Below are 16,990 nucleotides of genomic sequence, written 5' to 3'. Positions count from 1 at the left end.
CCAGCCAGTTACCTCAGACAGAGGTCAGACTATTAGGTATGAAGTATACTGCTAAGGTTCATGAACCAATTCCATTAAGGAATGGAAGAGTCACGTGTGCACCCTGTGTGCACAGCTACAAGTGCTTACAAAATGAGAATGGAAAACAGAAGCATACCAGCTAGGAAAGAGGTGACTAAGAGAGATGGAGGCTCAAGAAATCTGGCGAGAGAATAATGAAACCGAGCATGAGAAAGTTAGATACAGCGCCCAAGTACAGAGCTGGGGCTTTTCTCTGTGTTCTTGTTCTTTGATTTCTCTCAGTTTTCTCCACTTTCCATTCTGTGCTGAGTCACGTGCCCATCTTCTCTTGAATGCTGGACCTGTTAACTAGGATAGCTCAATGCCCTTCTCCAGAATTACTGCTTTGGTTCACAAGGACAAACCCAGTCTATTGGATGGTCCATAATTTCGTTCTCTCAATTGTTATTATCGTATCTCTTGGTCATGGTTCTCTGCAGTAAACTTAGACTGAATCCCCTGCTCAACCACCTGATAATTGGCTTTTATTTGTTTTTAACTTTAATTTATTCTTCCAATCATATGAGCACTCAAGAGCAAGTGAAGTATTTAGATATAAATGCTACACCTGTCAAAATCTCTCTAAGTTAACTATCCACTTTGACCTACCCTGATCTCACTCTCCATTGGAGAATCTGTCTTGGTTTTTCAGAAAGCAGCTAGAACCAAGGAAAACCATAATCTATCAACAAGACAAGACTAGACAGCTGACTCCCTGACAGAAGGTGAACCACCCCTCACACAGCAGCCAGGGCCCAGATGAAACCGCAGAAGAACTGGCGAGATGAGCAAGGGTGCTGCTTCCATGGCGAGCCTGACAACCTTGGCCAGGGTGACGCAGGCAGACACTGAGGAGACTCAAAACGTACCAAAGCAGAAATTCAGGAGCTGCTGAGATCTCAACAGACTTAAAACATACCCACCATGGTTCTGGGAATTTTTCAGAAGGGGGATGGAAAAATTTTAAGACCCACAGGGTGGGAAGGAATATCCAGAGGCACAGCCCTCCCAACAATGACAGACTGCTGATCTCACAACTCATAACCTACAACTACATGGTGAATACCAGCTACCACTAACAAGGGCCCTCAGTGGAGTGGGGGCAGGGAGGAGGGAAATGATGGTACCATCATATGATGTATCCATACAAAGTCTCTACTTAATAAAAAATTTTATCTATGTGTTCATCTCTCAAACAAAACACATTGGCATGCATATAGAAAAAGACATTTGGGCTGAAGATATGGCTTAGTGGTTAAGGTGCTTGCCTGCAAAGCCTAATGACCCATGTTCAACTCCCCCGATATGCAAAGTGATGTGTGCACAAGACTGCACATGCTCACAAGGTGGTGCATGTATCTGGACTTCAACTGCAGTGACTAAAGGCCCTAGCATCCCAATTTTATCTCTCTCTCCCCCATAAAAAGACACTTGACAAAGATTTGTTTTGAGTTTTAAAGTGTATTTATGAAGCAGAGATTGAATGAGAAGGAAAAAGGAAAAATAAGTTGAAAAACTTTGGGGAGAAAGAAATCTAACACTCTATTGATCGATATGCCAGCTATGGCCTACAGCCCACTAGTTCCAGCCATATGGCTCTGGATGGGTATGAAAGTTGGAAACAGAAGATTCAGAAGGAGGAAAGAGATAGAAGTGTAGAGTACATGAACCCAAGAGAAGTGCTGCTAGAAGAAAGAAGTTACCCTATGTTAAGTTTTACAGCCTGAAAACGAATGTCGTTGCCATTACGAAATGGAGCTCTCTTCTCCTAATATTACAATTATCTAGTGTGACCCACAATTAAAATATAAAAATACAAGCCACGGGGCTAGAGAGATGGCTTAGTATTTCAAGACACTTGCTTGCAAAGCTGACAGCCTGGGTTCAATTCCCCATTACACACATCAAGCCAGACACACCAAGTGGCGCATGCATTGAGTTTATTTACAGCAGCCAGAGGCCCTGGTGTACTCAAGCTTACTCTCCCTCCCTTCCTCCATCTCTCTCTCTCTCTTTCTCTCTCATCTTTCTCTCAAATAATAAATAAGTAAAATATTATTAAAAAATACAAGCCAGGTATGGTGGCTGATTCCTATGATCCAGGCATGCAGCAGGCTAAGGCAGGGGGTGGGGGGTGGCATTTGAACTAGAGGCCAGTCTGAAATACATGGTGAGTTCCAGGGTTGCCTGGGCTACAAAGTGAGACCCGTTCTCAAAAAAAAAAAAAAAATGACAGTGTAAATGAAAAAAAGAAACTTTGAAATGATATTGGGCAATAAATTAAATATAATCATAAAATACTTTAATCTCAAACTATATGAATAGGAAATATGGAATATGAATATTATCATACACTGAGGTAAGAATTTCCTTCCTGATGGAGACACACAACCCAAGTCAGAATAAAAATATTATGTTAAGATCCATTAAATAAAAGCTGTATGTTTCTATATGAAGTAAATATAAATTAAAATAAATAATAAAAATTAAAGAATTAGTAATACATGAGGAAAGATGTTCACAATATATCCATAATAAAGTATGAGTTCATGACAAATAAATGTCTCTTTAATTAATGAACCTCTTTAGTCACTTATTCATCGATTTATAGGAGAGACTAGCCACTGCAAACGAACTCCAGGTGCATAAGCCACCATGTGCATCTGGCTTATGTGGGTTCTGGGAAATCGAGCTGAACTGGGGTTCGTAGGCTTTGCAGGCAAACACCTTAACTCTAAGCCATCTCTCTGGTCCATAAATAACTCTCAAAAGCCATTTTGGAGCTGGGGAATTAACTCAGTGGTTAAAGACACTTTCTTGCAAAGCCTGCAGACCTGGGTTCAATTCCTCAGCACCCAGGGAAAGCCAGACGCACAAAGTGGCACACGAGTCTGGAGTTCATTGGCAGTGACAAGAGGCCCTGATATGACCATGTTCTCCCCACCTCTCTCTTGCAAATAAATAGAAGCACTTTTAAAATCCAATCGTAGGGCTGAAGAGATTGCTTAGCGGTTAAGCGCTTGCCTGTGAAGCCTAAGGACCCCGGTTCGAGGCTCAGTTCCCCAGGTCCCACGTTAGCCAGATGCACAAGGGGGCGCACGCGTCTGGAGTTCGTTTGCAGAGGATGGAAGCCCTGGCGCGCCCATTCTCTCTCTCTCCCTCTATCTGTCTTTCTCTCTGTGTCTGTTGCTCTCAAATAAATAAATACATAACTTTTAAAAAATTATTTTAAAAAAATCCAATTGTAAACAAACTAAAAGTATATGAATGGGTAAGCAGTACATTTATAGAACATATAAACAAAATGATAAAAAGGGTTATAAGGAAGTTCAGTCTCACTGTAACAAGGTGCTTGAGAACAGAGAAAATAGACATTACACAATTTATAGCCTGCATTTATATGTTCTGTGGTGTGTGTGTCCTGTGTACGTATGCATGCAGCACACACATATGATGAGTACATGTGCTTTGTCTGTTCCTTGTGTCAGCTGGGCTATGAAAAGCTGAAAAGTCTGTCTCCCAATGTGCAACAAGAGCATTCTCACACTGGTGGTGAGTGTACAAGTACACTGGCTTTTCTTGTCAACTCCCACTGAGGTGTAATATGTTTTATACACTGGATGTACATTTTATATAGAATGGTATTTTGAAGTACACAGGATGGTCACTTGATCTACGTACATGCTGTGAACTGACTGCCATAATCGTGTGAGTTAACGCATCTGTCACCTGGCCTAGTGACCTTTCAGACCATGTGTTTTGTAGTGAGAGGACTTAAGCAAAGGTCAAGCATTCAGGTCACACTGTTGACTAGAGTCACAGTGCTATCTATGACTTTTTAAAAATATTTTATTTACTTCCTTGAGAGACAGAGAAAGGTAGAGAAAAAATGGGCATGCCAGAGCCTCCAGCCACTGCAAACAAGCTCCCGATGCATGCGCCACCTTGTGCATCTGGCTTTATGTGGGTTCTGGGGAATTGAATCTGAGTCCTTTGGCTTTGCTGGCAGGCACTTTAACTTTAAGTCATCTCGCCGGGTCCCTGTTTATTACTTTTATCCTTTGATCTTGCTCAGCTTATGATTGAAGCTTGATGTAACTTTGGGAAGGTGGCATTTTCAGTCATTGGCATCTACTCCATCGTAGCTACTCCCCTAAAATACTAACAGACATATACACTGGAGTATTCTTTATGATAATGAAAGATTAGAAATCATCTAAACTTTTATCAGCCAGAGAATGATTGATAATTCCATGTTGGTAGTATTATTATAATCATATGAAAAAATTCCAATATTATCAAAAGTAATGGGCAAAATAAATGGTTCAGTGGTTAAGATGCTTGCCTGCAAAACCAAAGGACCCATGTTCCATTCCCCAGGACCCATGTAAGCCAGATGCACAAAGTAGCACATGCATCTGGACTTCACTTGCAGCAGCTGGAGACCCTGGCATGTCCGTTCTGTTTCTCTATCTGCCTCTCTCTCTCATAAATAAATAAAAATAAGAATCATCGAAAATCTTTTTTTAAAAAAAAAGAAACATAAAGATGAAGCATGAGAATCCAGCAAAATGATAAGTAAAACAGGGGGGCAAGCATATGATAATGTGCCGACTAATCATCAGGATCAGTACCTGCTAATATACTCTGTATTATGGGCAAAGATGTGAGGCTTTGAGCTTTGGACCCTACTGGAGACAGAAATGTGCTTGATTGTTAAAATGCACTTCAAACATCAGGGCTGTGAGTGGGTTTTGCTGAGCATGTGAAAGGCTATAGGTTCAATCCATAGCCCTATAATAATAAATAAATAAGAATGTAAAAATCAATTTTATTTATGTATACTAGGAATAAATAGTTATAAAAGAGAAAACATATTTTTACTAATTTTATTTACTTATTTATTTATTTATTATTAGGGAGAGAGAAAATGGGTGTGCCAGGGCCTCTAGTAACTGCAAACAGACCCCAGACATGTGTGCCACCACGTGCCACTGTCTTACATGAGGGTTTTGGGGAAGCAAATCTAGATGATTAGGGTTTGCAGGCAAGTACCTTAACCACTAAGCAATCTCTCCAGCCCAAGAAAATATACCTTAAAAATATTTTTAAATATAAAATGTAGAAATAAATCTAATAATTGTGTTTAAGGCTATCATTTTCTATACAGAAAATTATAAATTGTAAAGTTTTATTATATGATATAAAAAGGCAAATAAATGAAGAAACATAAAAAGAGTAATTTTGTGAACTGAAAGATTTTAAATTGCAAAACTGTCTGCTTCTCTTAGGTTGAATCTACGGATGCAATGTAATCCAAACCAGAAAACTATAAACCCCCCCCACACACACACACACCTACACAGAGAGAGAGAGACTAAGTGAACCTAAAAGGATGTCAAGAATATCCCAAATACCCTTTAAAAAGAACAAAGTAAGCCTGGACTAGAGCAAGATCTTATCTTGAAAAAGAAAATCCCCCCAAAAAGAAAAAAGAACAAAGTAGAAAGATGTTTTCATAGATATTATGAATTTATAAAAAATAAAAGAAAAGAACATTATCCACAGTGGAAAAATAGACCAGGAGATAGATGAAAGTCAAAAAAGAAGTGAACAGCATTTATAACAAAGCACACTGAAGACTTACAAAAGGATCAGGGAGACAGAGTTGTAAAATTATGCTAAGAAAATTAGATATGCACACAATGATGATATTGTAGTCCATTCACAGGGCACATGCAAGTAATTTTAAGTGGATTAATATTTGTATGATATGAAAGAATAGCTTCACAATACCAGTATAGGAAGAACTTTCTTACTTGAGACCAAAAATAAAACTTAAGCATAAAAGAAAAGATTGATAAATTTAGCCACAGTAAAACCAAGTTATTTTCATTAAATACAAAACACGTTTAACTTAAAAAGTGAAGCAAAGAACAGATTATATTTGCCACATGTATAATTCACAATGAAGGAAAAACAAAAATAATACAGAATAGGCCTGGATGAAAGAGTAAGTGTATGAGGACGTACTGATTTATCATCAAGATCAGTACCTATTAGTTTTGCAAAAATTAGAACCCAGTCTCACTGGCAACGATGTGAGGCTTTGAGCTCTTGTGCCTACCGGAGAGGAGCATTTCTATGAGGTGAACTTGTAAGTCAATTTGCCATGATCTAGTAAAATGGAAGATAAACATTAATGACCAGCAACCGCAATGCTTTGGTATGGACCCCAGGGAAATCCAGACACAAGTACCGAGACACCTATGCATGAGAATTTCTACCAATTAACACAAGCCAAGACTATGAGAACATACTACCAAACACAGAAGTAAAGGAATGGGTAAAGAATAGGTGCCACAACAAATCTTAACAAAAACAAAAAAAAAAAAAAATTAAGATTTAGAAAACAAAACCCAACCGAAAAGTGGGCAAGAGATCTCAAAAATATCCCACCAAAGAAGACTGACCAATAGCTAGCAAACAGACACATGAAAAGATAGTATCACTTGTCATTGGAGTGCTTCACCTCCAAACAACACTGAGGTACAACCACAGACTCCTAATCCCCGCTGCAACGGCAACGATTCAGTGCTAGCTCCTTTATGGAGCACAAGTGTCCCCTGTGATTTAACACAGGCTCTGTCTTCTGAGAGTACGTATATTTTGCTTTGAGTTGCCACCTCTGGCGTTCTCCAAACTGTCACTAAAATTTCCATGTCTCTAAAGTCTGGATTTCTCTTGCCACCAGCTTCAAAACCCTCTCCAGTGAGTTCTCACGCCTCCCACTATTGAGCTATGTTATGGAGTAAAGGAGTGCCTGTAACTGCTGAGTCACCTCTTCAGTCCTTTAAACACTATAGAAAATAAGGAGAGAGAATGATGATGAGATAAAAGTCTTACAAATGACCTGGTTATGTTGCACAGATTTGCAATGGGCTTTTTGTTTGGTTTGGTTTGGTTTGGCTTTTAAAGGTAGGGTCTCAAACTAGCTCAGGGTTGGGCTGGAACTCACTATGTAGCCTCAGGCTGGCCTCGAACACTCAGCAATCCTCCTACCTCTGCCTCCCAAGTGCTGGAATTAAAGCCATGTGCCACCGCGCCCAGTTTGATTAGCATATTTTTTGACAACTGAGAGGGATCTGTAACCCACTTTATATGGGAGCATAGAAAGTGAGGAAAAAAAAAAAAAAACCTTGCCTAAGATCAATGCCCTGGAGGCCAACAGTCACATTTATAAGATTTTCATCATTTCAACTATTTATTCCCACTTTAAAATCACTTCTTATCACACTTAAAGAAAATAGGATCATTGGGAAGTACTCTTGGGAATAAATTAAGTACTGAGGATATGAAGATCTGTTACCTTCTCGTTGTGAATATTGAATACCTGTCCCCCCCCAAAAAATTTTTTTAAAGAAGAAGGGGTTATTTCAGCTTCCAGGTACAAGTGCACCCCAGGGTGAGGGTGAAGGCGGCGGGAGCTTGAGGCACTGTGGACATTATGTCCACAGTGAGGAAGCAGAGGGCAATGAAGGCTGCTGCTCCCTCCTTTTGATACAGCCCAGGACCCCAGTGCAGGGACCGATGCCCTCCACAGTTAGATGGATTTTCCCACCTCAATTAACCTAATCAAAATAATTCCTCCCTGAAAACACAGAGACTAGCCTAGTCTACACAATTCCTCAGTGGTGATGCCAGGTTGCCACTATGACCCATCACAACGCAGCAGTCAGGTACTGAATCACTCCTCTCACCTTCACCCCCAATTTCCACCAGATAAGTTTCCTAACACTTCTTGGTTGCTGCCTCTTCTTGTTCTGTCATAGCTTATCATCTAAAACTAAAATAACTTTTCATAAGCACAGCTCCAACTAGGCCATGACCTTAATTAGAAAGGTCATCCATTATCTCATCATATTAGCACTTGGTCCATCATCGAATGATACCCAGATCCCCTTCTCTCTCCCTTTCCCATGGCCCCTCCGGACACATCCTCCCTCAGATAGGACCTTCCATATGCTGACCCTGCTTTATAAGTCCCTAGGATGCGCTGTCCGTTTCTCCCTTGTGGTACCCTCCTCACTTGCTTTCCCTTGTGAAATGTGTCTTTTTCCTCCCACACTCCCCATTAGATGTGGAGATGTTTCAGAAGAGGATCATCTTTGCATTCACATTAGCAGAAAGTACATATTTGAAATTAAAAAAATAATAATAACAGGGGTGAAGGGATAGTTTAACAGTTAAGGCATTTATTTGCCTGTAAAGCCTAAGGACCCAGGTTTGATTCCCCAGTACCCATGTAAGCCAGATGAACAAGGGAGAGCGTGCATCTGGGGTTCGTTTACAGTAGCTCGAGACCCTAGTGAGCCCATTCTCTCTATATATCTGCCCCTCTGATTCTCTCTCTCTTTCTCAAAATGGATAAATAAAATTTAAAAATAACAATGCTAAATTGACTCAAGTCAGATATGGACTTGTTTTATTTTCTACTTATTAATACCACATGATTCCTACAGCAACACTCGAAGTGCCTACCTAGATTAACACAGCATCCATCGTATTCACACTCAGACGTGTACAACATGTGCTGATATCTATTAACTCCTAAAAGCTAACTCATTTGTGTCACTTTTCTAAAAGATGGCATCATGCTATGGAGTGCTTGTTTCTTAGCAAAGCATTTCATTCATTTTTAATCTACACGACTCTCAGGTTGATTGTTGGCTATACTCACACTTGACAATTTGTTTTCATGAACCAGACATTATTTTACCTGTTAACATACAGCCATTCGTTGATCAAAGAAAAGTTATGTTGTCTCCACAGCATTGCAAGGCACTGTGCTGTGTGTATGCGTGCGCAGATATACTGTGCAATTTATCATCACACAGGTTCAAGAAAGCCACTCACCAGAAAGCACTCACACAAGAACAGAAGGGCACAGAGCCACGCTGAGTGGAGAGGAGCAGTCCATTAGCCCGAGCACCTGTTTTCCAGCTAAGCTTTGTAGAAAGAGTTCCCACACAATCCCTAGAGCTTGGGAAATTTGAAATTCCCTGTGTAGAAAGGCAACCGAATGCAATTAGCACCCTCCTCTCTTTTAATAGCTTATGCGACAGGGAGAAATGTCTAAAAAGATGTTTAAATTCAGCATAAAATTCTAGCAGCCACAATTTTAATTGCATACCAACTGCAAAATATTCTTTTCATTGTCTAAATAAGAGAAAGGCTATAATACATGCTGTCTGCTTGTTTCGGGACTCAATTATCAACCTTTAAGAATCTTTTCCAGGCTACAAGCCTCTTTCCCTAGCAAATGTGTCTTGAGCCCATGTGTCTTAATTTTCTAAAACTCTAACTCCTGTCTTAGACCACACTGATGGGTCAATCTGTGATATAATCCTGATCACCGCGCCCCTTCCCACCCAGCAATATTCAGACACAGGAATTTTAGGGACATTTTTTCTCACTGGCAAGTTAAAAACAATAGCTTTAGCAATCACAAAAAATAATAAATAATAAAAAGATACCTCCTTATTCACCACAAGCATGCACATGGTTTTTTCTTTTTTAAAAAAATGCACAACAGGCAATTTGATTACTCAACAGCCAGTCATCACAAACGCAAGCAAGGACTGGGCTGCTGTTCCCATGGAGATGTCTTTATGTGGTTCAGCTCTTCTGGGAATCTAACCAAACCCCCAACAGCAGGAGAAAATCATCAGCAAAAATGCTATAGCATATGGCAACTGTCAAACAAATACTTTCATTTTTTCGTACTTTACCCTGACAGAAACCTTCACACCAAAGCTTTGGAAGCAACACCTAGACTTTGTTGTCCATTCTGCATATTGTATCAAAATTAAATGCTACCAATTTTCTTTGTTCTTAGATTAAAAGAGCTGTCGGTTCCCAGCGTGACAACTAGACTCTGCAGCACATGTACGTGTTCCCGGGACAGCTTTTAGACATGGATCAGAACTGCAAGCAACTTCCCATGACACTTATCCTAGTGAACCTAAAGGAAAACTCGGTCCACGGGAATAATCTCAGAAAAAAAAATGTAGGAGCAATCTTATTATCAGTGATGGCTTTGGAACCTATGCTTATCACATATTGGGTTAGTGTGTGTTTGTTTCTTTGGTTCTTCTAGCACAGTGATTAAAGTAAAGGCTTTCCAGAAGGAAAAGAAAGGTGTTGTATTTTCTATTTGTTTGTTTAGCTCCAGCACCCCCATATCTGGATCTTGTAACATCAAGCTGCAACTCATCTACATGAACATACCATGATTCTTTGACATGTCTTCAGAGGAAAAAATCAGTATTCCATACACAATCTACATGAAATATAAACGGCCTTCTCTGAATGAATGGGCATCTCCAGCAGTGAGGATGAGCATGCATCACCTCCCAAGATCCTGCTCAAAGTTGAACAGTTTAGTATCAATCAATCAATAAGTAAATTAGGGATGGCTTAGCAGTTAAGGTGTTTGCCTGCAAAGCCAAAGGAGTCAGGTACGATTCTCCAGGACCCAGATGCACAAGGAGGCACACACATCTGGAGTTCTTTGGCAGTGACTAGAGGCCCTGGTGCACCCATTCTCTCACTCTCCTTTTCCCCTCCCTCTCTCTCTGTTTGCCTCTTTCTCTTGCATACTCTGTCAAATAAATAAATAAATAAAATTATTTTTAAAAGTTAAATAAAATGTCCTAGGCTGTATCCAACTTAAGCTCCTTTGTGTTTGCACTACTGACATCTATTCTGTAGCTCTGAGAAAGCCCATTACTGTGTCTGCCCAGGTGTCCCTCACAAATCTGAGGACAGCTGTACTCAACTCCCCACTCTTCCCAGCCTCCTCTTCCCCACTATGTCCCCCAGTGCCTTTTTATCCCCTTTCTCCTCTCTTCTCCCCACTACTCAGGTTCTAGAAGTCACTTTGCAATGACTTCCTTCTTTGAAGTTTTTCTAACATCAAATGGACAGTCAGACTAGATTGAGGGCATCAAGAAAAAATGTCATATTGAGGCTAGAGAGGTGGCTTAGTGGCTAAAGCTCTTGCCTGCAAAGCCAAAGAACCCAGGATCGATTCCCCAGGACCCACATAAGCCAGCTGCACAAAGGTGGCACATGTGTCTGGAATTCATTTGCTTCAGCTGAAGGCTCTGGCATGCCCATTCTCTCTATCTATCTATCTATCTATCTATCTATCTATCTATCTATCTATCTATCATCTATCTCTATCTCTATCTCTCTATCTCTCTCTCTCTCTCTCTCAAATAAATGTTTTTTTTAAAAGAAAATGTCATGTAAATTATATATACCCAGGTAAGGTAAGATCTAAGGGATTCATGACAACTGGGCTAACTTTGAGAATAAGTTACCAGACTGAATGATCCAATTAACATATATTAACATTCTACATACACACAACACCATGGTTTGCACTTATGATCCTCAGTCTAAATTACTCTCATGCCAAAAATTAAATTGATGGAATATACCTGAAAATGAGAGAACTTAAAGATACCATCCGTGGGCTGGAAGGATGGCTTAGCAGTTAAAGCGTTTGCCTGCAAAGCCAAAGGACCCAGGTTCAATTTCCCAGGACCCACGTTAGCCAGACACACAAGGAGGCACATGCATCTGGAGTTCGTTCACAGTGGCTGGAAGCCCTGGCGTGCCCATTCCATCTCTCTCCCTCCTTGTTCTCTATAAAATAAATAAATAAATAAAAGATACCATCGATGCTTCAAGGAGAGGAAAGAGCCATAAGCTTGGTCATGAGGCAACTCATATGTTATGACAGGACTTTTAGAAAGTCAACTTTCTTTCGGTACCACAAAAAAATAATAATAATAATTCTTACCATTCAAACATCACTGCCTCATCTCTCATTGTCTTATATCAGGTAACTTTGTTTTACCCTCAGAATGAATGAGTCAGAGACAACCAGAAAGGATATGTCATGATTAGATAGTCATAAAAACAAAACTCTCCTGAATAAAAGATAAGGACCAGTTATCACAGAGTATTTAAGAATACATCCTTAATTTCTACACATCACTACCTGTATCCTGTTAACATATATAATGTTTTCCAAAGCATAAGCTGTTCTTTCTTTCACATTAAAAATGCTACCACTGCTCTCTATGGTGCATGCAAACTCCACTAACCACACAGGCTCTCTCAGGAGAGTCCTGGCTAGAAACCAGTCACTGCCTGTGGGTGTGGCCCAGGGAAGATGGCTGCTCTATGCTCACTTGAAATCATCACTGTAATGTGTGATAACTAGACCCCAATCCCTGATTTCACCACCTCAAGCCCTAGAGCATAGAACATGGAACCAGAAAAGGGCTGTACTTTTAATTCAAATTGTTGGGAATGTATCATTATCTTATCACATGCATATCTCAAAGTTCTAAAGCATTTGATCACTGATATTTAGACCTGGTAATTAGAGGTCTGGAATTTGAAGTTGTCCTAGGAAAACTTTAGAAAAGCAACCGCAGGCTCAGCCCCACGTGACTGTTTAGTTATTGAATCACCCATTCATGAGTTTAAACATTCTTGTTATGCATTTACCTTAGAGTTCAATAATGCCCATTTAAAAAAAAAAAACAAAAAACATTTGTCAAAAGGTGAGGAAGCAGTTTTTTTGGTTTACCTCTATCCGTCATCTTTGATCCGACAACAGCTCTGTCCGGGATAGTCAGATGGTCTTGATGGCTACTCAGTGAAGAAGTGTCTTCACTAGATAACGAGTTCAAAAACCCACTCTCTGGCGTGCCCGAGCTGACTTCCGCAGCCCCGCAACCGTTTGTCTCAGAGGGCGCTGGTGCATGTACCTGCACAGCCAGTGTCAGGGGGAGCCCCACACCTTCAGCAGCAGGTGCGCTGTGGACCATGTCGAGCCAGGACTGTCTCTCTTTAGATCGTGAGGAAGAAAGGCCACAGTGCGTCTTTACTGTGCTTTCCAGAGAAGAGAAAGAACACGATGTTTCGCTCAGCTTGGGTGAGGAGGAAGACGCCTGCCGTGCAGCCTATTTTCCACAAGCCAAAGCAAAAGAGAATAAAATAAATTGTGATTAAGCCATCTTTTTTTAATATAGGTCCCCCAGCGTTGTTTCAAAAAGTGTTCCAAAATTCAAAAAACAAAAAAGGTCAAATGATAAATACACATTACTTATTTCTGTATGGTAACAACTGGGATCCCATGTTCTAAAGTTAATATGTCTAACTCTGAGTGCTAAACTTTTTCTTTTCTTCCTTCCTTTCTTTCTTTCTTTCCTTTTTTTTTTTTTTTTTTTTTTGAGAGAGAGAGAGAGAGAATGGGCACACCAGGCCCTTCAGCCACTGCAAATGGACTCCAGATGTGTGTATCACCTTGTGGCACGTGCGCAACATTGTGCGTTTGTGTCACTGGGCATCTGGCTACGTGGGACCTGGAGATTTGAACATGAGTTCTTGGCTCCACGGGCAAACGTCTTAAGCTCTAAACCATCTCTCCAGCCCATGCTAAACTTTTTCTAAGAGTTGAAAATTCTTCATGTCATGATGACCCTATTTTTCAAGCCTCCTGGTAAACTTCAAAGGCTTCTTTGAGCAAATCTTCAGAATATTAAGGTATACCATAGGCAATAATAATAATAATTTGTTTTCTATCACTGAGTTTGCGCTGACATATCAAAAACTCTTAAAAAGATGATTCACAGAAAGCAAGCTGGGGAAACTTATATCCATTAATATTAACATACCCACTAATATATGCATTAAATACGTTTGATCTATATTTAGACCCTTGTATAACACTCACACGTACCTTAACACATGACCAATTATCTTCCCATCACTGCACAGATTCGAGGAAATCATGTAAATTCATTTATTCTACAGTCATTTAAAAATGCTCACGTTTCATAAAATAAGAAAAGAACACATTTATAGCCTCTTAATCCATGATGGAGGGTGCGAGATCTACATCACTGATGATAAGAATAGGAGGTGGGGGTGGAGAGATGGCTTAGTGGTTAAGATGCATGCCTGTGAAGCCTAAGGACACAGGTTTGATTCTCCATGTCCCACGTAAGCCAGACGCACAAGATGGTACGTGTGTCTAGAGTTCATTTGCAGTGGCTGGAGGGCCTGGTGTGCCCATACTCTCTCTCTCTCTCTCTCTCTCTTACTCTCTCTCTGTCTCTCTCTCCCTCTCTTTTTCCATCATAAATAAATAAATAAATACATGAATACATAAATAAAATCTTAAAGAATAGGAGGATGGGGGATCCCCAGGCAGCAGTATCGATCATGCAACTGCAAGGGCAAATTAACATCTCCAGAAAATTCTACCCATCCACAGAGTAACAGTAATGTCACCAAAAGATGCTCTCTTTTTTTAAAAAAAAAAATATTTTTTATTGTACTTATTAGAGGGAGAGAGATAGAATGGGTATGTCAGGGCTTCTAGCCACTGCAAACAAACTCCAGATGCATATGCCCCCTTGTGCATCTGGCTTGTTTTGGTCCTGGGGAATCAAACCTGGATCCTTTGGTTTTGCAGGCAAGTGCCTTAAGTTCTAAGCCTTCTCCCAGCCCCAAAAGACACTGTCTCTAGACAGATTTCACTTTATTATTTTTGTTTTAAATATTTCATTTACTCACTCACTTATTTGAGAGAGAGAGAGGCAGATAGAGAGTAAGAGATAATGGGTGGGCCAGGGCCTTTAACCAATGCAAACAAACTCCAGACTTTTGCGCACCTTGTGCATCTGGCTTATGTGGGTCCTGGGGAATTGAACAGGGTCCTTAGGTTTTGTATGCAAATGCCTTAGTTGCTAAGCCATTTCACCAGCCAGATTTCATTTTATTCTAAAAATTCATCCTAGATAAATTTTTATGTTTAAATACGCATCTTCTTTTGAAAAATGGTGATGTGTAAGTTTTTGTCATTTGGGAGGTTTCTTTCTTTTTCTTTTCTTTTTATTTATGTATTTGCAAGCAGAGAGAGACATACACAGAGAGAATGGGCATGCTGGGGCCTCCAGCTGCTGCTAACAGATTCCAGATGCATGCTCCCTATGTGCATCTGGTTCTATGTGGGTACTGGGGAACTGAACCAGGTGATTAGGCTTTATAGGCAAGCACCTTAACTGCTGAGCTATCTCTCCAGCCTTTAAAAAAAAGCATTTAAAAGGACTGGAGAGATGGCTAAATGGTTAAGGTGCTTGCCTGTGAAGCCAAAGGACCCAGGTTCTATTCCCCAGTATGCACATAAGCCAGATGTAGAAACATTTGCAGTGGCTAAAGGCCCTGACATGTCCATTCTCTCTCTGTCTTCTTGCTCTTTCTTTTTCTCTCTCCTTGCAAATAAATAAGTAAATAAATAAATAAAATAAGTTTTAAAAAGGTTTCTTTTTTTGTCTTTTTTTTTTCATGGTAAGGTCTCATTCTAGTTAAGGTAACTCTGTATTGGTCTCCCTTTATTTAAATATTACTGGGCAATAAAATCCAAACATTTAGACTCACTATTTTGTGGGTTACCCTAAATTTCCCATGACCTAAGATAGAAAAGGTATCTGATTGTTAATTTTATTACATCCATCTTCTTGGATACTCCTGTCAAGTCCAATTATTCAAAACTCTTAGGAAATGACTAAATGAAGCTTGTTTTTTAAAAGGAAACCAAGGGGCTGGGGAGATGGCTCAGTGGTTAACAGTGCTTGGTAGCTCCAGTTTGAGTCCCCAGGACCCAAGTGTCACCAGACGCAATGGCAATGGGTTGCAGACTCAGAAGAGGCCTTAAACTTGGAGACCAGCCACTCCTGCACTCACAGCTACAGCAAACAAGTGAGACTCTGTCTCAAACCAGGTACAAGGTGCAGACCAACATCCCAATTGGTCCCTTGACCTCCAAATACATCCATGCATGAGATACATAGACACACAAACCAAAGATATAACAAACCAAAGGTATAAATGAATAGCCAACAAGGATTTTTCCCCAAAACCTCCAAATCATTGCAACCAACTCAAGATAGTTACTTTGTTCCAAGAAAGTATGGTTCTATAAATTTTACAGGCGCTGAACTCTGAGTTTAAATACGAAAAGCTTTTACATATATATACTAAAATGTTACCCACTTGGCTACACAGTAAACATGGACTGTCAAATAATCACTAGTCTACTTTTAAGCAGTATGACATTAAAATATCTAATAAGATATGAAACGATGATACACATTTTAAAAGGAGTATTCTAGCACAGACATAAAAATGTTGCATTCAGTAAAGAACCAACTCACTTCAATCACTCAGACCAGCTAACAACTAAGAGATCAAAGACCTTCTATCTAACTCACTAAGTCTTATATACCCAGTGGAAGAATGTGCTGCCCTCACATAGTCCAAATAAATGCTAGGAATATTTTACTCATTAGCAGGATCGACAAAATAAATATTTACAAAAATGCCTATGTTGGCCCAGTCCTGACACGTTCCCCTGTTGAGAGCTATTTTAGTCCAACCCGGCTTCCACGTGATCCGCTTCCTTTTGTGAAGAGAGACCAAACGTAAGTTCTCCTATCACTCCTGCTGATGTTGCTTTAATTGGCTAAGAGAAAAATGTGCTATTTAAGAAATTAAAAAAATACTCAGTGGTTGTTCATACTTTTTGTAATAATTTTGAACCACAAAACTCTGTGTAAAGGACAAAGGAAGGATATCTCAAGCTATGTCCATGAAATGGATTCCTGTTGCATATTACCCAACAAAAGTACTCTCAATCCATTTTCTCAAGACACGATGTAACATTTATAGATTCCATTTTTACAAACAGAATCAACAGGAATGAATATTAAAACATAAATAATGCCAAGACCTGAAGAAGGGAAAATAAAATGAGGAAGGAAAATATCTCTATGAGATAATA

The 16,990-nt window shown here is 39.8% G+C and overlaps 1 protein-coding gene across 5 annotated transcripts in view; it reads right to left on the bottom strand.

The window, feature by feature from the left end:
* Ipcef1 (interaction protein for cytohesin exchange factors 1) overlaps nt 1-16,990 on the bottom strand; it is a 178,637-nt gene that overhangs the window by 17,141 nt on the left and 144,506 nt on the right. For all 5 annotated transcript variants that reach the window (XM_045158521.1, XM_045158519.1, XM_045158520.1 and 2 more), the window contains one exon: nt 12,731-13,106. In XM_045158521.1, coding sequence (XP_045014456.1) covers nt 12,731-13,106 — 376 coding nt within the window. The remainder of the gene's footprint in view (nt 1-12,730; nt 13,107-16,990) is intronic.

The sequence above is a fragment of the Jaculus jaculus genome, chromosome 9 (genome assembly GCF_020740685.1).
Source record: "Jaculus jaculus isolate mJacJac1 chromosome 9, mJacJac1.mat.Y.cur, whole genome shotgun sequence".
NCBI lineage: Eukaryota > Metazoa > Chordata > Mammalia > Rodentia > Dipodidae > Jaculus > Jaculus jaculus.
The sequence above is the reverse complement of the archived record's forward strand: the minus strand, read 5'-3'. Positions and strand labels throughout refer to the sequence as shown.